This window comes from Euprymna scolopes, chromosome 8 (genome assembly GCF_053919585.1).
Source record: "Euprymna scolopes isolate OS-2025 chromosome 8, ASM5391958v1, whole genome shotgun sequence".
In the NCBI taxonomy this organism is placed as follows: Eukaryota; Metazoa; Mollusca; class Cephalopoda; order Sepiida; family Sepiolidae; genus Euprymna; species Euprymna scolopes.
The window spans coordinates 21657424-21683606 of NC_136489.1; the positions used below are offsets into that span (position 1 = coordinate 21657424).

Below are 26183 nucleotides of genomic sequence, written 5' to 3' on the forward strand. Positions count from 1 at the left end.
TATATATATATATATATATATATATATATATATATATATATATATATATATATATATATATGGTTCACAGAGGTGCATCTAATAGGGTTCCTGGCACAAAACACAATAAGAGTCTGACTACAACAAATGTTCACTGGTCCTCACAGTGAGTTGCTTCAGGGTGCAATGAATCCATTCCTCTAATTCTGTTCAGATTAAAGATATTGTTTTATATTTCTTCCTTCAATGGTTTCAGTACTTCCAACTGATGGCTTTGTGTCACCTAGTTAGGGAGCCAACTTCTTCATGATTACATGCATGGCAGTTCTGTCTTTTTCTTAGCCATACTATCTTTTTACGTCTAATATATGAAATTAAGTTATATTGCACTGGATAGGTAGAATCAAATATCGATGTTTGAGATGCATTGCTTTTTAAGTCTAACTTGTAAAACCCGACCGACTTAATTTATAACATGATTTGATTTTATATTGCAGCCATCCTGACGACATAGACCTGTTCTCTGGAGGACTGTCTGAGAATCCTATACAAGATGGTATTGTTGGACCGACATTTGCCTGTATCATTGGTCGTCAATTTCAAATCTTAAAAATAGCGGATCGTTTTTGGTACGAACGAAAGGATCCAACTGTTGGCTTCACATTAAGTAAGAACGCACTTTCTACTAAATGTAATTCTATTGGGAAGTTATTTTTTCAATTTCTAGTTAGTCAAATATCCTAATATGTGTAACACAGTCGGCTTGTTTAACTTATAAACACTGTGTATGATGGAGTGGAGATAAGTAAGTATCTTGTCGGATGTTTTAAACTTAAATCTAAACAGCCATATATATTATAGATTGCTAGTTGGTTTTGACTAGTCATCATTTGCTTTCTGTTGTTGAAACAAGTTTTTTTTTATTTGGGGGAGGAGGTGTATTCATATCCACCCCAAACAAGGCAAATTGCCACCAAGACATAAGGAGCTACTGTTAATTAGGGACCATGTCTACAGGGACATTCTAAGTAGGGAGTTGAACAGCAAAAACTATGTTCAGATTATACAAACTGTTGCATATTAGTACAGTTGAGGAAGTAGGATATAGGGAAAGAGTTCCAAAGTCTAACAGTTCAAAAGGTGGAAATTTTCAGAGTAAAAGGCTCTCCGGCATTGGAGCACTATTATACTGAAGGCGTGGGATTTTGCTGTTTTTGGGTTACTCAGGGATATTTACATCCAAAGTTTACCAGTCCTACGAGTTTGTCGGAGCATGTTTCATTAAAATACTTGCAAAACAAGCACAGGGGTGTAACATTGTGGCGATAGGACAGGGGTTGAAGCTTGGTTCACAGTGCGAGGCTTATTAGATTGGAGATTCTTTTTAGAACTCTATCCAATAAAGTAGTTGATGCAACAATATTCCATGCATGGGCGAATGGTGGCATTGTAAGTCTATAAGATAATGTTGGTTGTGAGTATTTTTCTAATGTAGTGGAGGAAGTTCACCTTCTTTGCAACAGCCTTGGCAGTGTCTTCTATGTATTTATTCCAATTCATGTTTCCTGTGATTGTTAGGTCAAAAAGTTTGGATGATAAACTCTCAACCAGAGTTTTATTATCCAATGCACTGATATTTCTCAGATTCACTTCATTACTTCACAAATAAATTTTTTTTTAATAATTAAATGATCAATAAAATCCTTTATCTTTCTTTTCACAGATCAATTGAACGAAATTCGACAAATGACTCTTTCAAAGTTGATCTGTCTTAACTCTAATATTTCTCAAATCCAGCAGAATGCATTTCTTGTACCAGATGAAATGTAAGTATACCAAAAATGAAACAGACGCAATTTTCGTTTTAATATACTCATAGATAACTGATATTCGGTTACCAATACCAAAGTGGTAATTAATATTTACAGTGTTGGCATTTTCCCTGCTTAGTTTGTAGAAAGGGAATCGGGCACAACCCCATTTTCTGTAGCGCTTGCAAATATATGGTACAAGAAGTGAACAGGAATTTACAGGTAAAAAGTAGACCCTTAGTTTACTTTTGGCAGCCTCGGAAGTACCCGTATTCCACGAGCGATGCTTCTGACAAAGGGAAAAGAGTTGCTGTCTTCTAGATTTAAATCTATCCACATAACATGTATCGTTGGTTAGTTTTTGATTTTGAAGCATTATTTTACTCAGATTCTTAAATCGAGTGGCTTCATGCATTGTCTGGAGAATTTTCATTAAAAAAAAATACTTCCACACTCATGATATTCTCTGGGTATGACCCACAATAAGTAATGGCTGTTTGCAAATCCTAAAAAATGCTTGAGAGAAAGAGACTTGGCTCCAATGAAGTCGAAAGCTGATGTGTATTCTGAAGGCAAAAATAAATCATTCAATAAAAAAAACATTGAATTGATAAAGCATTTGAATCAGTGTATTACCTTATAAGGAGACTGTTATATCTTTAATAACACAAGAGAAGTTGTTTATACACAGGTTTGGATGTTTATATGTAGTGATTTATGTTTTATTTCCACTTCTTTTCATGGAGAAAGAGAACACAAGGAGACGTTCACTGAGAGTTTTCATAAAGGTTCTATTTTAAACAAAATTGACTAATGTTTTAACTAATTATTTAATTAATAATAGTGTTGGGACGATTAATCAAAATCGGAATCGGAAAACTCAGAACTTTTGGGGGTATCGGAATTGGAAAAATTTGTGACTATTTTCTGAGGCCAAAAACCATTTCTTTAATTATTTTTTTTTTATTTGATTTTGTTGAAACAAAATTTTCCACTGCTGGTAAATTATAATAAAAGAATAAATATTTATTGGTTTTAAACTACTTGTAAAACGAAAATCTAAAGATCACCCTCTTACACACAGGCATGGAAGAGTGCTTTTACGTTTGAGAAAAATATATGCACATTTGACATGTTTTTTACAGTAATCAAGACAAAAAAACTTTATAGTCAAATATTTAGAAATTTATAAATAATCGGTAATTTTTTTTTTTTTTTTTTTTACACAGTGATCACCACTTATCAAGGCCCGGAAGCCACTCAGGTATAAGGGTTATTGCAAGTACATTACGTTAGTGAGGAGATTTGATGAAGTGTTTACTTAAGGGGGCGGTTCATTAGGAATTTGTTAACATTAGACTTGAAGACATCCAAGTTGTAGTCCGGAGGGAAACAGGCAGACGGAACAGAGTTCCACAGGCATGCAGTTCTAAGAAAGAAGCTTTGTTCATGAAATCCGCGTTTTGATTTAGGCACAGATATAGAGTGGGGGAAATTTTTCACAGTGGATTCAGCTAGACGGGTGTTTTTCGTGAAAGATTGGCGAGGGGGGACAAGGGATTGGAGTTCAGACGAGCACCTGCCATAAAAATAACGATAAAACAAGGATAGGCTCGCAACGTCTCTTCTGTGGGAGAGGGGTTGCAGGGTTGAGAAAAGGGCATCCCCCACTAAACCACGAAGTCTATTTTGTACTCTGTCAAGGCATGATAGGCTGTTTTTGGCAGCTCCTGCCCAGATATGGCAACAGTATTCCATCCTTGGCCGTACTTGGCTTTTATATAGATAGAGAATTGCATCAGTAGTGAGATATCTTCTGGAGCGGTAGAAGGATCCCACCATCTTTCCAGCGACCTTGGCAACAGACTTGATGTACATGTTCCATTTCAGATCAGGAGTAAAGGTCAAACCCAGAAGCTTGTCAAAACACGGGGCCTCACCCAGACGAGAGCATTCCATCACAATTGATGCCAGATGGGGATCAGAGCGTTGATGATGTAAGGATAGGAGTTTGGTTTTGGATGCATTAAAGGTAACTAGCCACATCTTCCCCCACTGAACCACGCGCTCGAGATCAGAGGAGAGAGAATCAGAGAGAACTTTGTCATTTACAGCCTTTGATGTGTAATGTTGCTGTCACATACATGCAAGAGAAAGAAATAAAAATCCAGATTTTTTTTCTTTTTTAACAAAAGTTTTTATTACCATTATTCTCCCGTTTCGACACCACTTAAAAAGTCTCACTTCTCCGACCACATGCCAGCCACAGCTGGACCATTCTTGCTCTCGATTTTACATGTCCATTTTTTTCAATGTCGACTTTGGTTCATTTTTGCCTCCTTTTTCTTCTTGCACATGCTTCCTAATTTTTTCGGCCGCTGCTGCTAACCTCTTTGCAAGCCAGCCATCCTCCGCTGCTGCTGATATTTTCCTACATACTCATATGCACTATGTTACAATTGTATCGGAATCTGTAATTGTATCAGAATCAGGAAAAATAGTGGAATCGTTCCAACACTGGTTATTAAGTTAACTTCTTAACTGAAATGCAATCTAAAAATAAGCTTGAACAAGGCTTAGGGACAAACAAATTCAACTTGCCTCCTCCCTTGAGGCTTGCATTCACAAATATCCGTGGGCTTAGAACTAGTTTAGCTGATGTTGAAGCATTTCTCTTAACAAATACCTCAGATATCTTAGCACTAAGTGAGACTAACCTACACTCCTCCATCCCCTCTAACTACTTTAACATGCCTGGATATCTCCCACTCTGCCGTAAGGACTCTGACAGACACATGCATCGACTTGGAGTTTACATTCGTGATACCCTTCCCCTGACTAGAGAAACAAACCTAGAATCGGATGATCAAGCCTTTATGTGCTTTAGACTAAACATGCAACACAACATTAGCTACTTTTATTTTCTCTACCGCTCTCCCTCGACTCAGGACTGCACCATAATAAACAAAGTCTCTGACAGCATAGACAAGGCACTCTCCCTCGACACTAGCGCACAAGTACATGTATTTGGTAACTTTAATGTCCACCACAAAAACTGGCTTGGATTCTCTACTTACACAGATGCAGCAGGCAGCACAACTCATGGCTTCACTATATCTCACTCCTTATCACAAATTGTTACGTTTCCAACCACTTTCCCTGACCATGAAGAACAACATACATTACTTTTAGATCTGTTTTTGACCACAGTTCCCGATGACTGCATAACGAAGGCCCACAGCCCACTCGGGAACGCTGATCATGCAGTGATAATGGTAGAAATCGCCCTAAACTCTAGAGCCAAAACTGAAGAGCCAGTGCTCAAAACAACGAGATATTATAAAAAGGCTGACTGGGAAGCCATCAGGGAACTAATAAGAGATGCCCCATGGGAAATATTTTTTCTCTCCCTGCTGAACAGTGTGCAAACGAGCCCACTGAATGGTTCAAAACTGCAATCAAAGCGCATGTTCCCATGCGGAAATTTTATAGTAAGCCCCACTCTCCCCAATGGTTTACTTCGACTTGCACAACTGCCATTGCTCAAAACCAGCATGCATACCGCAGATTTAACCGACATAAGTCCAGTTCAAACGACTGAAGTATATAAAAGCTAGAAATAACATTAAGAAAGAAATAGCGACAGCTAAGAGAGAATTTACGGAAACCACTAAAAAACGCATCGAAGCACAAAAACTAGGAACTCGAGACTTCTGGAAAATCTACAACAGTGTAGTAAATAATGGGCAATCAACAATTCCCCCACTAACCAACAATCACGAGGTTGTCTCCTCAGCAACCGAGAAGGCTAACATGCTTGCCAGTCGATTTGCCTCAAATTCCACACTGGACCCTTCCAAACACCTCCTACCTGACTTTCCTATGCAGACAGACGCCACGCTAGACGATCTGAAAATCACCCCTGCTCAGGTGCATGCTATCATAAAAAACCTTGACACTTCAAAAGCATGTGGACCCGATCTCATCCCAGCTGTACTATTAAAAAAATGCTCAGCCGAAGTAGCTCCAGTTCTCTCCAAACTCTACAACAAATGCCTTAATGAAGCTTGCTTTCTGGGCTGTTGGAAAACTGCTTCTGTTGTAACAATATTCAAGAATTCTGGAGAAAGGACTGACCCATCAAATTATCGCCCCATTAGCCTCCTCCCACTTTTTGCCAAAATATTTGTGACCTTAATCAACCATGCTCTAGTCCATCACTTTACATGTGCTAAACTTCTGACTGACAAACAATATGGATTTAGACAAGCCCATTCCACAGCAGACATCCTCACTAATCTCTGAACGTATATACCATTCACTGGAGAAAGCGAGGTGGGGGCAGAGCGGTAGCTCTAGATATATCTAAGGCTTTTGACAGGGTATGTCATAAGGGTCTCCTCAGGAAAATTAGATCATACGGTATCACTGGTAGAATACTTAACATAATTAAATCCTTCTTAGATAAGAGAAAAATCCAGGTTGGCCTCGACGGTTGTACATCTAAACAATATGATATAAATGCGGGGGTGCCCCAGGGTTCTATCCTTGGACCTCTGCTGTTCCTGATATTCATAAATTACCTCCCCGACAAGATTGCCTCTGAAATGGGTATATATGTTGATGACACTACACTCTATAACAGGCACGACAGGAAGACGAATGAACACATTTCTAAAGAAATGGCAGAAACACTAGAGGAAGACCTCCAATCTGTAGTGGAATGGAGACAAAAATGGATGGTCACATTCAGTGCCACCAAGACTAAACTAATTTCATTCAATAATTAGAAGAAACCCTCTCTACCACCTATAGCAATGGCCAACGACTCTTTATCTGAGAGTACATCTTTCAAACTCCTTGGCCTAACGTTCACAGGAAACATGAGTTGGAACAATTACATTGAAGGCATTGCCAGGGTCGCTGCAAGAAAGGTGGGCTCTCTCTACCATGCTAGACAACTACTAACACCCGAAAGTATCCTGTACTTCTATAAGGCCACCATTCGCCCATGTATGGAGTACTGCTGTCACATTTGGGCTGGTGCATCTGCTACTAGTCTCTCGTTCCTTGACAAGGTTCAAAAGAGAGTCGCAAATCTGATAGGCCCTGAACTGGCATCTAAACTTCAGCCTCTGTCCCATCGACGAAATGTTGCATCCCTCTGCCTGTTCTACAAGTATTTTAGTGGTGAATACTCTGACGAACTGCAATCACTTGTGCCCCCACGATATGAGCACCCTCAACAAACCCGAGAGGCTGCAAAATCCCACCCCCACACTGTAGAGATCTCTAGATGTAAAATATCTTTCTACTCCATTAGTTTCTTTCTCAGAACCGCTAGACTTCGGAATTCCATTCCAGGTCCCTGCTTCCCCAACAGTACTAACGTGCAGAAGTTCAAGTGTAACGTGAACCGACACCTTGCTGCCCAAATCCCTACATAGTACCCCAGTAGTTGTTGCCCCTGATAGTAGCCCCCTACACCAAAGTGGCAATTTGCCTTGTTTGGGGTGGAAATGTAATAAAAATAAATAAATAAATGCGCAGACAGAGACATCAAGATAACATTTCGCACTCATACAAAGTTTTCTACATTGTCAGTTTAAAGTCTCAAGAAACCCGAGGCATTCATATTATCCACAGACAGAATGATTTGAATCACGTAACATCATTTATCATCTCCTACCTCTGTTTTGTCTATTGTTTGATCTCTGCTTTGTATCTCAGCCTGATTCTCTTTTGCAGATTTTGGTCATGATGACATGCACTAAGTGTGACCCTTGTCAAAATCTACACTAGCTGACAATCACTATTGACGTAGGGTTCTTGATATGTAACAAAATAACGTTGATGAATAAAATAAAATGTGGTTTTAATGGTTAGGTCCAGTACTTATTGAGTTATACGTTAGAAATATAGACGATGCATATCATTATGAGAAAGAATGATTTCATTTTTTTAAACTTATGTTCAGTTCAAACATGTTTTCATTTTATTATAGGAATCGCCTTGTCTCCTGTGATTCTCTTCCAAGTATGGATCTAAGTGCATGGGGAAGTTGCCAACAGAATACTTGGGGAACATGGACACCATGGAGCAGATGTATTGGCGGCCAGCAAGTATCACGTCGTCGTTGCCGTGGTGTACTTCCACCAATCGGCTGTGGATGTGAAAGGTCAAGTGTAAAATTTCGGCAATGCTCCGGCCGACGTTGCAGAAGGCCAATCCGATTCAACAGACATACATTTTGGGTGTGGGCACGGTGTTAATCTAATTTATAAAACTTACTATGTCTGTCTGTCTGTCTCCCTATTTTCAAACTATCTCTTTCGAAACTAAAAGTCACAGAACGGCGTTTGGGCCTCAAATGATTGAATTTTTTATGGCCATTCTTTTATGGTCTTTAGTAGTTTTAGGTTAAAATAGTTTCTAAGGTGTCAAAAAATGTGTTAAAATTGAAAAAATCGTTATATATTTTGTACATTCATCTTAGTTTGAATCAGTTCATATGCACTAATATATATGAAATCTGGACAAATTAAAATATCATATTTAAGCGTATTTTACGACCAGGCAAAGCCAGGTACCCCACCCCCCACCGCTTGTGTAATCTATATAAATAAAACAATAGAGGTATATGTGTGTGTGTGTGTGTGTGTGTGTGTAAATATTTAACCAATAAACTCTTAAACTACTGGTCACATAACACTGAAATTAACAGGAAATAGTAATTATACAGGCAGGATTGTTTATAATGAGTAAAATCTTTGTTTGGATGAATAACGCATATACAAAAGTATGTCACAAGTTATAATACAAAACGTTCATTTCAACTTGCTAAAATATTTCTATTGCTTTTGTGCATGCTCAAATTCATTCATAGTTTGAAATGATTTAATTTTACATCTTTTTTATCTATCCGTCAATAGCTCAACCGGTAGGGAAAGCGATTGGAGCACTAAATGTTTTGGATTCGATTCTAGCTGATGGGCCCCAAATCATTTTTTCTTAATCTTTTGAAATCAGTACTATATATTAGGTACAATATAATATTCGATAGAGAATTGGCTCTGTAATAATGAATACGAAATCCACATGAATTAAAATATATTTAAGCATATTTTATAATGTGGCAAGGCTGAACGCACCCAGTTAGTATATCTATATGTAGTGCTTATGCATTCAGACAGCATTTTAGTTCTTCATCCAAGTTGCTTTTCTTTTTCACTTTCTAATATGGAAACCTAAAGAAAAACGTAGACTTTTTTTGCCTGATGAAATCTTGATTATCAATAATTTTTTTTTTAATTTAATTTAGGGTTTGTTTTTCAATCCACAAAAGAAAAAAAAAGTGTCCAAAAATAAGATAAATGTTACCAAAGCCAAATAAGTTACTCTTATACCTAGCTGGGTAAAATTTTAACGTTTTCACTTAATATAAAATGTTTATTCGGTTAAAAAAAATCAGCAATGTCAACTGTTACATAACTACAAAACAAAATGGCCATGTAAAAAATACATTACGACCATTTTTCTTTGTGCTCATATACGGGTTGACATTAATTGTTTTTCAAGCTAAATAAATGTTTTACATTAAGTAAAACACTACAAATCTATCTAGCTATGTAGAAGAGTAACTTATCTTGCCTTTGGTAACATTTATTTTTTATATATTTGGATTTTGGATTAGTTTTTTCCTCTCTATGGATTGTAAAACAAACCAAATTTTTTTTTACTTGGAGGTCAACACTGGCTCAGAAGCCAGTCTAGCATAAATGTTAATAAGTGTTAGGTATTAAATTGTGAAACTGCATGATCAGTAATGGTGGAACTTAGGTAGGACTTGATTATTTAAGAAGACGGCTCAACAAGAACTTATTTACATTAGACTTAAAAACGACCATATTATAGTTAGCTGGAAATTAACCCCCACGATATTGTGTTCCACAAACGAACAATTCTAAAAGAGAAACTCTGTTCATGGAATTCTATTTACAGATAGATTGTTAGAGAAATTTTTGACTGCTGTTGTAGCTAGACAAATATTTGTTGCAAAAGTTTTACAGAAGAGGGTGTTTATAGATTGAAGCTCAGTCGAGCATCTACCATAGAAGTAACAATGTGTAGAGATAGACTCTAAATGTCTGTTCTCTGAGAAAGACGAATAGGTCATCGCCCACCAAATTTCAAAGACGGTTTTGTATTCTGTTAAAGCAAGAAAGGGTACACTTAGGAGCTCCACCCTAAAAATGGCAACAATACTTCATCTTAGGACGTATTTGATTCTTGTACAGGTAGAGGATTGTGCCAGGAGTTAAATGCGAAATACCTTGAATAAGTTTCCAGACTTTTTCATATAAGCATTTTTATTGATAATACACACATGAAACTCTAGTCCTTTTCAAAGTAATCTCCTCCAGCAACAATGCTCTTGTTGTACCATACCAACCACTTCTGGAAGGCCTCTTGTGTGAGCATGTCAATGACCCTCATCACAGCCTCTTTCATCTCCTCAATTTTCTCATAACGACAGCCTCTAAGGTTTTTCCTTGAGCTTAGGGAGCAACCAAAAGTCACAGAGAGCAATGTTAAAACTATAGAGAGGGTGAGGAACTGTCTTGATGCCCATGCTGGTCAAATAGTCTGTGACAAGGATGGAGCACCTTTTGGACAAACTTTGCACAAATCTTCTGCATCTTCAGTTCCTCACAAATAATTGTGTGTACAGTTCCCACACTGACATCAAGCTGTGCACTTATTGTCTCTATAGACACACGACGTTCCTTATCAATGAAATTCTTTATTTGGCCAATCAACTCTGGTGTTCTGACTTCCTTACTCCTCCCACACCTCATCATCCCTCACAGACTACCTGCCTTTTTTTAATCTTTTATATGCCACTCAAAAACTAATGCTTGATTATTGCAAGATGGTCCAAAAGCAGTTTGAAGCATTCCAAGCGTTTCTGTGGCATTTTTTCCAAGTTTAAAACAGAATTTTACTGCATATCGTACTTTTAGAGTGTCCTCACGTCCAGATTGCTTTTTTGGAAATTCACCAGCTGTGACAATCAGGCTTTAGTAGGGGGTATTCCAATTCCTGCTGTAGCTGTTCATTTGAACTTGAAATCATAATTAGTTAGACATCTCATAGGATTATAGCAATAAGATAATGAATTTTCAAGAGTCTACGACAATTTTAAATGCTTGTAAAAAGAAGTCTGGAAACTTATTGAAGGCACCTCATACTTTCTGGAGTGATAGAATGATTTTACAATATAACAAAGCCTATACATGTCTTTATAATTAAATATATATTCGCGCACACAATTTGGATTATTTAGTTTACTATTCTTATTTTGGAGGTCATTTTTTACAAAGTAAATGTAACTGTCAACCTTCTTCAGATGAGTTTTGTCAAAGAACCTATATGGAATTTTGAACTGTACGCAAGTTTGACATAAAAATTATGCCTTCAACAAGATGCATCTGAAGGTCAAAGATTACATTATAAAAATAACATCCAAGACGAGAATATATTATATAATACTTCTACTAATCTAATGGAGTACCGTTGCTACATCAGGGCAGGAACTGTTTGGCATGCCTTATCCTGCTTTGATAGAGTTCAAAATCGGCTTTGAAACCTAGTAGGCAATGCCCTTTTCTTTTCCCTGCAACCTCTTTCTCCAAAGAAAAGACATTGCGAGTCTAACTGCTCTATCGTTATTTTCATGGCAAGTGCTCGACTGAACTCCAATCTCTGGTCCTCCCTTACCAAACTTTCACAAAAAACACTCAACTAGTTACAACCACTATATACGATTTATCTCACTCTTTAACTGTGCCTAAATCTAAACACAGATTCCATGAACTCAGTACTGACCGCCTGTGGAACACGGTTCCTCTGGCCTGCTTGAATACAACATGGTAGCCTTCAATTCCAATGTAAACAAGTTCTTGTTAAGCCGTCCCCATAATCAAATTCTACCCAATTTACACGATTAACGATTACTAAACTAACACCTGGCTTTCATTAACTCTTATCTTCGAGTGGCCTTTGGGCTTTGATAAAAAAAAATACAAATTATCAAATCCTCATCTAAAAAAAAAAAATTAAAAAAAAACATAGAAACAATGTATTTCTTATCATAAAACTTCGATATGAAAGAATTTAACATTTTCAATAAATGAAAGTTGCGATTAATTTATTGAATTCACACTTTATATACAAGCACAACGATGGGATATATCGTATTTTCATTTTTTTTTTTTAAGAAAATATTTAAATAATAAAAAAAAAAAAGAAAACATATCTTGTCCAGAATTCACTCTATACTAAAAAATAAAAAATCTGTATGACGTACGTACTTATAACTGGGGCTAGGACAACAGCATATTCTTTTCATTGTTTTGATCCTCAAGTGTATATCCGTTGGCGTCTTATATGCTTTTATATAGAGTGATGTGGTTCTCAGTTGATTAATTGTATCTAACTGTATCGGATATATACTCGAGAGTCAAAACAATGATAAGAATATTCTATTGTCATAACCCTACTTATAACAAAACAAAAATATATTACAAATATCACATTAATTGATCAAGTTGTTTTTATTTTATTTTTTTATTTTAAAAGAAAAATGTGTATAATGTGAGTATCTGTGACGAAGCTCAAACATCTTATTCCAAATATCATAAATTGATCGTTGTGTTTTTTTCTTTTAAGAAAATAAAATTTTTATGGCTAAGCAAGGAGTGACCGTCTTGTCTGACATTTCAAAAGCAGTCACAAAACAGAGAGAGATAACTCAACAATAATTCAAAGTTGCGAGATTTATGCTTAATTCCCATCAATCACTTAAAAATGATTTTCCTTATAAAAATGAGACTACATTTTTAAGCGATTAATGATAATTCAACATGAATCTTGCAAGTTTGAATTATTGTTGAGTTATCTCCCTTCGTTTTTGACTTTGTTTTTTAAAATGTTGAGCAAGACGGTCACTCCTTGCTCAGCCATAAAATTTAATTTTCAAAAAAAAACAAAAAAAAAACGACACAACTTAATCACTTTACATGATATTTGGAATATAATATTTGCATTTCGCCATGGATTATCAAAGATTTAAACAGATTTTTCTTTATTTTTGGTTTTTAATATAAGGGGAATTCTGGACCAGAACTAGAACACCTATTATATGACAGACTGGCCATATGATATCTTGTATTTCTTCAAGATTGCTGCATCATTATGATTTGCCGACAAACTGTTTCTACAATTGCTCAGATACTAATTTTCCGAAATAATAATTTGGCAAGGAGGTTCACAGATATTTGATCTGATTATTGCAGAAAAAAACATCTAGCTACCACCACTGTTTTCAAGTCCAATGTAAAAAAATTCATGTTGAGACGTCCTGTTAGATATTAGCAGGGTAATGCCGAAGGTATGCTAGTTAGCAATTATGATCATTAAAATATTTGTAAAAAATAGAATATTATCATAGAGAAATAAATAATTTTATTTGTAATCATTTATGTTAAAATGTTTTAATAGAAAAGAATGTTAGAACACAAACAATAAATTAAAAATAGGATGACCTCTAGTGTGATTGTGTAGTGTAGAGGTCTCTTAAAGTGACGTGGACAGGGTAGAGCTTGAATCAGGACTGAGAGAGAGAGCAGATGCAGTCAGAGTCGAGAGAGGAAGAATGACGGTCCACGGATGGTGATGGTCCCCAGTAGAGGAGATCAGAATGGGTTAGTCTAGGACCAGTGGCAGCTTTCCAATGGGGAAACATCAGTAAATAAAGTTGCTGAAAAGACAATCTGAGATTTGTTGATTCATTGAGAACTTGCTGCATTAACTTTGCAGCTTTTCCAAGGATCCATCGAATAAGATCAAAGTCTGATCAGATACGTTTCTCCAGTTGGCTCGATGTTACAACACCAGAGAACTGTTATTTGTCCGTTTCTGTTGGAAATGTTACATGTCCGTTGTTAAAATGTTTCTGTTAATATATCAACACTGTCACACAGGTTATACATGCATCAATTCTAGACAGACGAACACGCATAAATACACACATCATATAGACGACTGTGACATGTATATATAAACATATATCCACTCTGTATACACAAATTCGTGAGATGATGCATGAGTTTAGACACACGTACATAATATATACTCCCCCAATATACAAGTCTTCTTAAATAATCTACGCACAGCATAATCACATTGACAATGGTTTCCATTGGATCACTGAAGTTAAGCAAAGTTGAACCTGGTCAGTACTAAATGGGTGACCATTTGAGATTTCCAGGTGCTGTATGTGCTCTCCGCTTATCTCGGCATTGTTCCCAGTAGTTCTGGACTTCTCCTTGCCACTGGACTCAAACATTGCCAATTCAGGAGAGTTGTGGTTGGTTGGTTGGTTGGTTGATTGTTTTTGTTTTACGGCATATGACCTAAAACTATATCTGATGGTGAGGAGAGGTGTGGTTGGAGTTTGCGCAACCCTTGCCTCACAATTACATGCGCAGCTGCTCCTACAGAGGGTATCCTTTGTCTTTCAAGACTGAACAGAAGCATCTTAAATAATCTGTACCCCTTTTCCTTCTGGAGACAGCCACAACTTTTGCCGTTCCAGGTGGTCACTTGATACTTGCTCCCAAAAAGGTTGCCACTCTGATGAAGATCACAGATGTCAAAGGTCCTGTTTCATCAAATTATCACTCACCTCATCATCTTCGCAGCGATGAGGACAATCATCCAGCATTGATCATCAAAGTTGTAGCACTGAGAAGCAGAGATCACTTTTAAGCTACAAAAATAAATAATTCAACACTTGTTCTTTTTAGTATAAAAAATAATTATTCTGCATAAAAATTACAATGTTGCATTTTGTGTAGAAAAAGAAAAAAAGATCTTCTAAATGCACTTTCTGGTTCCAGTGTTTTTCACTGGCTAATTTTTAGTTTTGCATTTTCAACCCTTAATGTCAGGATGTGTTTAAAAAAGACATCGAGTTTGTTAGAAGGCAAAACAGAGTCGCTTGGCTACAAAGTGCAGAATGATTATATTGTGTCAAGAATTCAGCAAGGCAATTTGGCATTGTCTAGTCCTTTCCAAACTCGCTTTTTGTTACCTCAGGAGGGGGAGATCCCCCTTTCTCATTATATCAAATTATCTCTCACTGCTGTCCCAAGAGGGAGAAGACACCTCCCCTCTTTCACAGTATCTGTTATTACATCATCTGTACCAAAGAGCAGATCTTCTGCAAGGCTGCCTGTTCTGGTCACATTCCAAAAATTGCAATTTCCTATCATTGATGTTGTCCAGCAATCTTCGGCATGGTTCAATTTTCTTCAGAACCCATTTGTTTGTATGTTTGTCCACCCAGCTTACATGAAGAAGTCTACGGTAGCATCACAATTCAAAAGCAGCAATTTTTCTATTGTCGACTTTCTTCCAGATCCAAAATTCTGCTCCATGAGTTGCTATTGAGAAAACCAAAGTTTCACATCAACTCTTTTTTTTTTCAATCCAATAACATTGTCACAATCAAATTTTGCCCAATCATCATTGCTAATCAGTGTTTCATGATCCACTTGACACTCATTTAACACTTATTCCCAAGTGGCATTTGGACCTTGATAGGTAATGACACCTAGAGAAAAAAAAAATGTAGGCAAATATAGTGAAATTCCCTCCCATTTAAACTTATAAACAAATCATTTTTTTGGTCGCTTAATTTTAATTTTTACCTTATTTTTAAATTATGTTCTGTCTGTTTATACAGCATAATTCATGTTGACACATTGGTTCCTGGTAGATCACCAAAGTTAAGCAACATTGAGCCTGGTCAGTACTAAAATGGGTGACCATTTGGGAATTCCAGGTGCTGTATGCACTCCCTGCTTATTTCTGCATTGTTTCCAGTCAGTCTTGGGCTTCTGCTTGCCACTGGACTCAAGCAGTGCCGATTCAGGAGAGATGTTGGAAATTGCACAATCCTTGCATCACAATTACACGCATAGCTACCATTACAGGGGGTACCTATTGTCTCTCGAGACTGAATAGAGGCATTGTGTCTATCAGTTTACATAATTCTAATAGTAAATAAAAACTCAAAGAAAACAGATGTGACTCCTGTTTTGATAGAATTTCGACATAAAAAATTTACTTTTTCTTTATAGATGTATCTGGTTGACAAGAAAGTTATTGCAATTTTTAACTTTTAAATTCAGATTAACATATCGCAGCTCAAACAAAAATTTATTGAATGCAAGTGAAACTATTACCGCGAAGAAGTACTGTCAACAAAGGGATGAAACTTCGACACACCCAGCAGAACAGAAAAGGCCTAATTCTCCACGACAAAGCTTGACCATACATTTGTAAACAGACCCTACAGAAGTTGAATGAATTGGGCTACGAAACTGTTTCATCCACCATACATTCCAGACCTTTTACCTACCAATTACCACTTTTTAAAGTGTATTTATGCCAATAATGTAAAAATCTTGCGTTCTGGTCGTAATGAAGCCACTAAAGGGATTTTTTTTTTTATTTCTTATGAAGTTGTAGAGATGCTTGAAAAGTGGTAGTCAGTATGTGAGACGTTTGCAGAGTATGACGAACGAGACAGTTTTGTAGCTCAATTCATTCAACTTCTGCAGGTTCGGTTTAGCAATATGGGGTCAGGCATTATTATGGAGAATTGGACCTTTTCTATTAACTAATGCTGGGTGTTGTTGTTGAAGTTTCTGATACATTTCATCCATTTGTTGACAGTACTTCACTGCCATAATGGTTTCACCTGCATTAAAAAAACTAATGAATGAAACCGGTCACAGATCACCGAACAGTCAGCATGAGTTTCTTTTGGTGCAACTCTGGCTTCGGGAAGTGCCGTGGAGCTTCTTCAGTGTCTAACCGCTGAGCTGAGCATCGCTGGTTATCAAAGAACCTACTGGTCATCGCAAATCACAATCAGTCAAGAAACGGATCATTCTTGTTGCATAAAAGAAGGGAAAATGGCACTTAATAACAGTGTTTCTTTGTCACTCAATTCTTGAGGCACCCATTTATCAAGATTTTTCTTTCCAATCTCTCAAGTGGTTGGAAATCATGTATGTTACGTCTAATTCAAAATCAAGTTCTCAAACAGTTGTGCATGGATTGACTTCGATTAAGGTTCTTAATTGATCGTTGTCAACATCCAATGGTCGACCACTATACTCATCATCTTCAAGACTTGTCGCTGCCACAAAATTTCTTAAACCACCATTGTGTTGTGCATTCAGTAGTGGCTCCTCGGCCAAATGCTTCGTTGATATTGTGAGATGTTTCAGCAACTTTTCAACCTAGCTTGAATTAAAACGAGAAAATTATGTGAATTTCCTTCTTTTTTTTTTCCATCTTGTAGTGAACGTTCTGAAAAGAAGACATAATTGTTTTAAAATAATTGTCATTTAAACAATTAGATAGCACGAAAAACGCTCCTTAGAATAATATATATAGTAAAGTTATAATAACGAAAACTTATTTGGAAATACATCATTTGAAATCAAAATTAAAAATTCCACAAAAACTTTATTCTCAACCTAATAAAATCTGTGAATACCAGAGACATTTTGTTACCTCTCAAACTAATGGTCAAGCTTCTTTTTCCCCCAAGGGCGATAACTCACTTCAGTCCAAGGGAAATAACTCTATTTAAGTTATACCTCACAGAAAGTAACGCCGACGTATAAACCAATTATTTGTGTTATCATTAGGGCTATGACAATAGAATATTCTTTTCATATTATAAAAAACCTAGACACCTCAAAAGCATGTGGACCTGACCGCATCCCAGCTGTGCTATTAAAAAAATGCTCCGTTGAGGTCGCTCCTGGGGGGGGGGGGCAGGTGAGTACTTTTTGACGGACCGTCTTTTTAAAAATCTACCAAAAATCAGGTAATTATCCAATCAATACGAAATTTTCAGCGATTATTAAGAGAAGAATGAACTTTATAACAGTGCACTTATTTTTCATAAACAATATATATATATATATATATATATATATTTTGCTTACAACCCCCCCCCCTTGTTTTGAGGGGGTTCCAAATATGCTTAAAATAATCATCTGAAACTGAACAAAACATTATATTGTTGTAAGGGACGGGATTATAGATAAAAAAATAAAAAATAAAAAAAACTTGTTTGAATACCTTATTTTGATGTCTGAATATCAAATGAATATCAAAACTTTGATTGTGTTTAATTATCCCGCTTTTGAGTTTTTAAGTGTGAAATTCGGTGAATATGTTAAGTAAAATAATTAATTTAAGTTAATTTAAGTAAAAAATTTTTAATATTTATACGAAAAAAGCCATTTTAAAATCTTTGATAAATAAATTAACAATTTCTTTTTATCGAGCCGAATAATGCATGACCATTATTAAACAGGGCATGCTTCGAAGAATCAATACAAAAAAAAATTAGATAAATAGTGCCCTTTGTGTTAAAAATATCATTATTTTTCCGATCAAGTTTGGAAACGTTTGCCGCCTTTCGACTACGGTGGACCAAACGCGCTGAAATAATTTTTTTTATTCTGCTTTAAATTGCCCCCTCTCCATTTTGGAGAGCCTGGCCCCCACACACATACACATTAAAAACCAAACTCATACAAATGGTCACCCATCTGGTACTGGCCAGCTTCAGCGTTAATAATACATTGAAATTTTCGTCACTGAAAAATAAGTTTTCTTTTTGGCTTTTTGGTCTTCCATAGTTTGCTTTTTATCAAGCACAAATGTAAACAGTAATCAAATCGACTCGAAGTAACTGGTTGCCTATATGAATAAGTGGAATTATTTGAAATCCAGGTACTTATATTATAATATTTTTGCATATTCTCATAGAAAATCACCCTAAATCTTAGACAAGAAATAAACAAATTAATTCTTTCAAAAACCTTTCTTTTTTTTTTTTTTTTAAACTATTTATATACGTTTTTTGTGCAAAACAAAAAACGCCAATTGTTAACTTTTGGGGAAAATTTAACATTTAAAATTTAATTAAAAATAGAAAAAGTTTTACATTATTCTGCTTTCTATATGATAAAATTCAGGGTTTTATCTTTCTGGAAAAAAAAAGTTACTCAGAAACAATGGATTTTAATAAATGTAATTTCGTTTTAAAAAACAACTTAATTTTTCAGCCATTTTTGGCAGTGCCTATGGAAAACTGTTTCTGTGGTACCAGTTTACAAAAACTCTGGCAAAAGAACCGACCCATTAAATTATCATCCCTCTTTTCGCCAAAATATTTGAGTGCTTAATTAATCAAGATCTAGTCCACCACCTGCTGCTAAACTTCTGTCAAACCACAAATATGGATTTAGGCAAGCCCATTCTACTGCAGATATTCTAACTGAACGTTTATACAAAGTACAGGATAAGGCAGGGGAGGGGAGGCAGTAACCCCTGATATATCTAAGGCTTTTGACAGAGTATGGCACGATGGTCTTCTGATGAAAATAAAATCCTATGGCATTACTGGATGAATGCTTAGCATAATTACATCCTTAAATGAGAGAAGAATCCAGGTTGTCCTCGATAAGCGTACGTCCAAAAAATTTGATATAAATGCGGGTGTGCCTCAGGGATCGATTCTTGGACCTTTATTATTTCTGATATTCATAAATGACTTACCTGATAAAATTGTCTCTGAGACGGGTATATTTGCCGACGACCTCAAGTTCTATAGCAGGCACGTGGGGAAAACTAATAAGCACATATCTAAGGTAATGGCCGAAACCCTAGAGGAAGACCTTCAGTCTGTAGTGGAATGGGGTCATAAATGGATGGTAACGTTCAACGCTGCCAAGACAAAGCTAGTTTCCTTTAATAATTACATGAAATCTTACCAACCACCAATAGCTATGGCAAGAGATAATTTACCTGAGAGCACTTCATTCAAGCTCCTTGGCTTAACGTTCACAGGAAACATGAGTTGGAATAGATACACGGAGATCATTGCTAAGGCTGCTGCAAAGAAGGTGGGCTCTCTCTATCGTGCTAGAAAGTTACTTACGCCTGAAAGTATCCTGTACCTCTACAAAGCGACCATTCGCCCATGTATGGAGTACTGCTGTCACATTTGGACTGGTGCATCTGCTACTAGTCTCACTCCTGGACAGGGTTCAAAAGAGAGTCGTCAACTTAATAGGTTCTGAACGGTCATCTAAATTTCAGCCCCTGTCCCGACGAAATGTTGCATCTCTTTACCTGTTTTACAAGTATTTTAATGGTGGATGCTCTGACAAACTATAATTATTTGTACCCCCTCGACGAAAATAAACCCGACAAACAGCAAAGTCCCACCCCTACACAGTAGAAATCCCTAGATGAAAGAAAACTTTTTACTCTAACAGCTTCTTCCCCAGAATTGCAGGACTTTGGAATTCTCTTCCAGTTTCCTGCTTCCCCAACTGTACTGACATGCAGAAGTTCAAGTGTAATGTGAACAGACATCTTGCTGCTAAACTCCCTACATAGTACCCCTGGAACTTAGGTCCCTGATAATAGCCCCCTACATTAGGATGAAAATGTAATTAAAAAATAAATAAAAAATCAGTATGTATAAAAACATAAGATATTAACGGATATATACTCAAGAGTCAAAACAATGAAAAGAATATGCTGTTGTCACAGCCCTAGTTATCATTATAGCTAAAGAAAGCTCATTAGGTAATGAGAAACTTTATCTCCAGTAGAAAGTTGTAGATAAGCAAGACAAAGAAACTTGATAAATGGGGGACTCACAGAACTGAACAACCATATTCCCTTCTTTTACGCAACAAGAAACATGTGACCTGCCATGAAAAGTGGGTTCTTTACAACTGGTGACATTCAGCTCAGTGGTTAGATGCTGACAAAGCTCCACGACACTTCCCAAAGCCAGAGTTGCACCAAAAGAAACTCATGCTGTTTGGTAGTCTGCAACCAGTCTCATCTATTAGTTTTTTTAATGCAAGCAAAACCATTACAGCGTAGAAGTACTGTCAACAAATGGATGAAATGCATTAGAAACTTCTACAACACCAAGCAGAACAGAAAAGGCCCAATTCTCCATGACAAAGCTTGACCATACATTGCTAAACGGACCCTACAGAAGTTGAATGAATTGGGCTACGAAACTGTTTCATCCACCATACTTTCAAGACCTTTTACCTACGAATTACCATCATACTTTTTTAGTTAATATTAAACCAATATGTATCATCAGACTTCAAGAGATTTTTTTTCGTCTTTCGTCTATTCTATAAAATGTCAACACAGCACAAAATGATTCTCAATGAAACTATCACCTGATGTGCTATTGAATGTCAACAAAAATCATCATCATGAATGGTGCTCAACATCCTAAGAAAAATCAAGCCAGGGGAAGGCCAGCATCACTTGTAACATGGAAGTACGAACATAGCTGTTGTAAACATGACTGTGAAAAACAATTCAAAACAAATGGAGAAAATAAGCAGGCATGCAAGTAGGCATTGGCAAAAAACTGCTGAAATCACGATGGCTTTCTCAACCAGAGAGGCAACCGCACCTGCTCCTTGTGTGGGTGTATGTAGAGACGTCAATAAAATAAAATAAAAAATTCCTAAATGACTCAACTTAATTTTAATTTTCTTAGATGACATTTAAAAAAGAAAAAAAAAAAAAAGACACCTTGTCCACATGTAGGGGAAGGGAACAGGAAGTAATTCTTAGATTAGACAAAATTTGTAAATTGTTACCCCAATAATAAATCGTTTGAAGTCAATCTAAAAGTAAATTCAACATTTTCAGTTTCCAGAAATCAAGATCACTTTTCCAACCAGAGGAGCACTCCCACCACTGTGTGTGTGTATGTGCAGAGAGAGGACAATGCAAATTTTTTTTAACTGTCATAAGGAAAAGGAAGACACCAAAATGAAGAGAGAACAAGTGAAGCATGAATGGTCCCCCATGAGTGCACAGTGAATGAGGCATAAAAAAAAGAAAATGACTAAGTTCAGCATTCCCCCCCCCTTCCCCCACAAAAGTTCCCAGGGGACATCAAATCCCGGTGAAAATGAACAAACAGTGCAGTTTTAGGCCTTAACATATGTCAATTTGAGTTCTGCACGATGCAAAAAAAGAAATGACTAAGTCTATCACCACCCCCCATTTAACCCCAAAAGTCCCCAAGGTCTTAACATATTAAAATTTGAGTTCAGCACCATGTAAAACTGCTAAATAGACATACTCATAAAATTTTGGACAACTATGGTAAAATAGTCCGAAAAATGGAGGGTTTTTATTAGCCCTAAAAGAGCCCCTGGGGCACACCTACAAGTTAACACAAAGTATTGAAAAAAAAATTATATAGAAATCAGCTAGTTACAACTTTTCAGAAAGTGTTATACAAATCCAAGGCATAATTTTTTTAATAAGCACAAAAGTGTCAATTTTAGTTATTTTAACCCGAAAGGCACCCTTAGGGACACAATAGGAATTTTCCCAGAAACTCAGTTCTGTTACTTTTTTACTCATATCGTGTTTAATGTTTGTGCAAAATTTCAAAAAATTCCAAGGTGTAGTTATTGAGAAAAGTGTGGACAGACTAACGGACAAGGGTGAATTTACAGGGCCACCCTCTTTTTGTTGGAAGACCAAAAAACAGAAAAAGATATAAATTGAAAGATAGCGAATTGGCAGTAATCAGATTTTTCTAGATGAAAAAAAAAGCCAAATTCTGCTAAAAAGTGAAGAATTCAAATCCTAGAATTTAAAAATAAATAAAATAATATGGATAAATATTTGAAATATAAAAAAAAATTAAAAACAAGTTTGTTCAATTATAAATGTTTTAATGGTGAATCTAAAATTGAAAAGGTTAGTGTAGAAGAATTTGACATTCAGTCAATGTTTGATCTTCGTCTTGGTTAGTAAAAGCTCCCTCTCCTTTTTTATGCCAATGCATTTCTTTTCACCTTCTTCTATCCCTCATTCCGTTCTAACCTCCTTTCTCACCATCCATATATTCTGACAATGGAATTGCAGCAATTGATGAGAGAAGGAATTGGTAATGCAAAATGTTTTAAGGGTTCAAAATGTCTCCTCACATGTCAAGAAGAGGGAAGCAGTAATTGGGCAGTCGACTGCTACCACAGCAACTTCTCTCCTCCTTGTAGATTTCAAAGGGTTGGCAGAATTGGTCAAAATTTCTGCAACTGCCATTATGGGAGAGGGGATGAGATACTTATTTTTTTTTAATTTTTATTTTTGAAAACCTTCAGACTGTTGCTTGCTGGAGAATCGAGCAATAATGCGTTCTAGTTGTCGCTTTGCTTCGCACTCTGGAAAGTTCACCATGTCATAATATTGTGGTGCAATTTTGATCAGCCTGAAAAAGCAAGAGAAATTGATAAGTTAATCATATTTTTCATTATAAAGTTTGATTTTTGATTCTCTTAATGCAAAAAGATTATCTCTTAGGAGTTAAAAAAATAAAATAAAGCTGAAATAAAAAGTAAAGCTAAAGTAAAAAATGTAACAAAGTGAAAAAAAATATTGAAGTGAAAAAAAATACTGAAGTGAAAAAAAATACTGAAGTGAAAAAAAATATTGAAGTGAAAAAAATATTGAAGTGAAAAAAAATATTGAAGTGAAAAAAAATATTGAAGTGAAAAAAATAAATTTTGAACGTTTCCATGATGCAAGGATAAATTTAAGTTGTCATCAGCAAGAGTAGATAACTCAATCAGAGAAATTGTCATATTTTGACTAGTATTACACTTCATCTTTCCGCGATAAGTAAAAATGAAATTCTTCCAGACTGAGGCAATTTTTTTTTTATCCCAGTCCAAAGTACAACTTTTTGGGTAACTAAATTTTTTCCACATTATAAACTTATCTTGTATCTAACTTTGTCCTCGTGTAGGAGACAATAAATATGGAATTTAGGGATTCAAAAGATTAAAGAATTTGAAAACCTTAAATAAAAGCTAATATTACATTTAAATGTAAGAGTCATTGATGCATATGTAGCAAATGACCAAGCTGGTGCACAAGGTGAAATCAGATTAAAAGACGAGTAAAAAAGTAAAGAGGCAAAAAGGGTACCACGTGGTGAGCGATTGGCAAGCAGATGTCAGCATGAAATGAACAGGAGATGTGTGGCATGTAGGTGGCGAAAGCGTTTTTGGGGAAGCATGTATGAGTGAGAGAGGAACATTTGAACCAAGATGCAACTTGTATTTTGAAAAAAAAAAAATGGCTGGACAACCATGTGCAGACATAACAGCAGACAGAAAAGCAGATTTAAAAATTCCTGTGGTAGCGACTGAAGTAGAGCAGACATGTTGACGCAGGAGAAGAAAAAGCATGTGTTCGACATGGCAAAGTTTTGTTAACTACATGGTAAACCAAGAGATTTTTTAACTGCATGACGACAACATCCCCGCACATTCATTCCATTTGATCCAAAATTTCTTTGCCAAACATGAAATTCCAGTCGTTTGCCAACCTCCCTACTCTCCAGACATGGCTCGGTTGTTTTCAAAATTGAAGACGCTACTGAAAGGGTCCCGTTTTGAGAGTAGAGAAAAGATAATGTGGACGAGGAGAGGGTATCCCCTACTAGGCTATCGATGCAGGAGGAGAGAAAGTATGTGTTCAACACGGCAGAGTTTTGTTAACTACATGGTGAATCAAGAGATTTTTTTAAAAAGCCAATGTTTTTTTAAATAATAAAAAAAAGAAAAAAAAAGAAAAAAAAGAAAAAGGGAATTTTAAAAAGCGAATTTTCTTTGTTACTTTTGTCTTTGCATATACGTTGGGTCCATTAAAATGTGGCGACACTGAAGATTAACAAGTTTGCATAAAAATTACAATTGTAATTACAAAGAAAATCAGATTCAATTTACAAACTCAAATTCTATACAAAATTTAAGTTCTTATTATATTCTTACGTTTAAGTTCACCAAAATTAAAAAAATGAAAAATATAATTACCATTCCGGTTTAATTTCTATAACTGTACGGATGTAATTTTTGGTTGTGAGTACAAACTCGTTGTAAAGGACCCATTCTGGCTTGTGCTCGAGACAGGTGGAAGGATGCAGCTGGACAACTTGGTTATCTTTGACGGTCAAGTAGTGGCCAGTTCGTTCTAGATGGGCAATCTAAAAGGCAGGAAATGAGCACATACGTATATTATATACTTAAACAGGTTCTTCATCATCGTAGTGAAATTGAAAAAATGAAATATTGAATTTCAAGTGAAACCAATGGTATCTATTGAATTGTCATGTCACGGTAATGAACATATCCAAAATTTATGAAAAAAGAAACTGGAAAGTTTGAATATTAACAAAAGAGAGGTAAATATTTTTTGAAAACTGAAAATCTTTGGCCAATTTAGCAGAACTGCATTTTTGCTGATTGTCTTCAAAAACTGTTTTCATTATTAATCCATTTTCCACCTTATCGGCTTTTTGTAATTCTTGGATATGTTCATTACCGCAACATGACAATTCAATAGATACCATTGGTTTCACTTGAAATTTAATATTTAAATTTTTTACTTTTGCTACAATAACAAAGACTTAAGCATGCAATGGAGGCAAAAATAAAATTTTTTTAAATATAAAATGTTTAAGTATAAATTAAAAAAAAAAAAATTAAATCAAGTTAATGGCCCCCAAGAAATCTATGGTAGAAACATGGTTCTGTTTGTTTAACCATTCAATATTTGGCTATTATTATTGCACACTAAAATGTAGGCTGGCTTGTGATAAACTAAGAAAGCAACTTGTGTCAGATGCATGTCAGAAGCAGAGATACATCACTGAATTCCTCAATGCAGAAAAAAATTGATTCTTGTTAAGACAGAGTCAATGGATCGCTTTCTTAAATGTTGTACCTATTTACTATGCCTCCCCACGGGACAGAGTTAGACACCAGGGTCGTTTTTTAACGTGGAGAAAAGGTACAAAAATAAAAATTGTCTCAGTCGTGAAGGATTTCTTCTCCACCGAAAGAGAACAAGAAATGGAAGTGCAGCATCTGAAGAACAGATACTACACTTTGATCTTGACCAAAAGGCCAATGTTGTATTAAGCAAAAACAATATTCATACTTAAATTGTCATGTCCAAAATAATAATATATGCAAAAATTACAAAAATTCATCAACTGATATTATGCTTTTAGTAAAAAGTCTGTCGCTATGGACAACAAATGAACAAGTAATCTAAAATATTTGTTCAGAATTATGTCCCCTGTTCACCCAATTTTCCATAAAAATTACTTCTAATCTATACTATCAATAAAATTCTAAATGTTTATTTATTTATGTG

General features: G+C 35.8%; 2 protein-coding genes and 1 pseudogene across 2 annotated transcripts in view; 2 read left to right on the plus strand and 1 right to left on the minus strand.

Moving 5' to 3' along the window:
- The window catches only part of LOC145283500 (salivary peroxidase/catechol oxidase-like), a 94248-nt gene extending 81768 nt beyond the window's left edge, over positions 1 to 12480 (plus strand). The window contains exons 12-14 of the mRNA XM_080132325.1: positions 477 to 646; positions 1703 to 1805; positions 7795 to 12480. Coding sequence (XP_079988451.1) covers positions 477 to 646; positions 1703 to 1805; positions 7795 to 8062 — 541 coding nt within the window. The 3' untranslated portion in view covers positions 8063 to 12480. The remainder of the gene's footprint in view (positions 1 to 476; positions 647 to 1702; positions 1806 to 7794) is intronic.
- A 3112-nt stretch (positions 12481 to 15592) lies between these two features.
- On the plus strand, positions 15593 to 15711 carry LOC145284122 (5S ribosomal RNA; annotated as a pseudogene).
- A 6961-nt stretch (positions 15712 to 22672) lies between these two features.
- The window catches only part of LOC145283501 (putative pre-mRNA-splicing factor ATP-dependent RNA helicase PRP1), a 50173-nt gene continuing 46662 nt past the window's right edge, over positions 22673 to 26183 (minus strand). The window contains exons 12-13 of the mRNA XM_080132326.1: positions 24839 to 25008; positions 22673 to 23229 (exon numbers count right to left, since the gene is read on the minus strand). Of these exons, the coding sequence (XP_079988452.1) occupies positions 23103 to 23229; positions 24839 to 25008 (297 nt within the window). The 3' untranslated portion in view covers positions 22673 to 23102. The remainder of the gene's footprint in view (positions 23230 to 24838; positions 25009 to 26183) is intronic.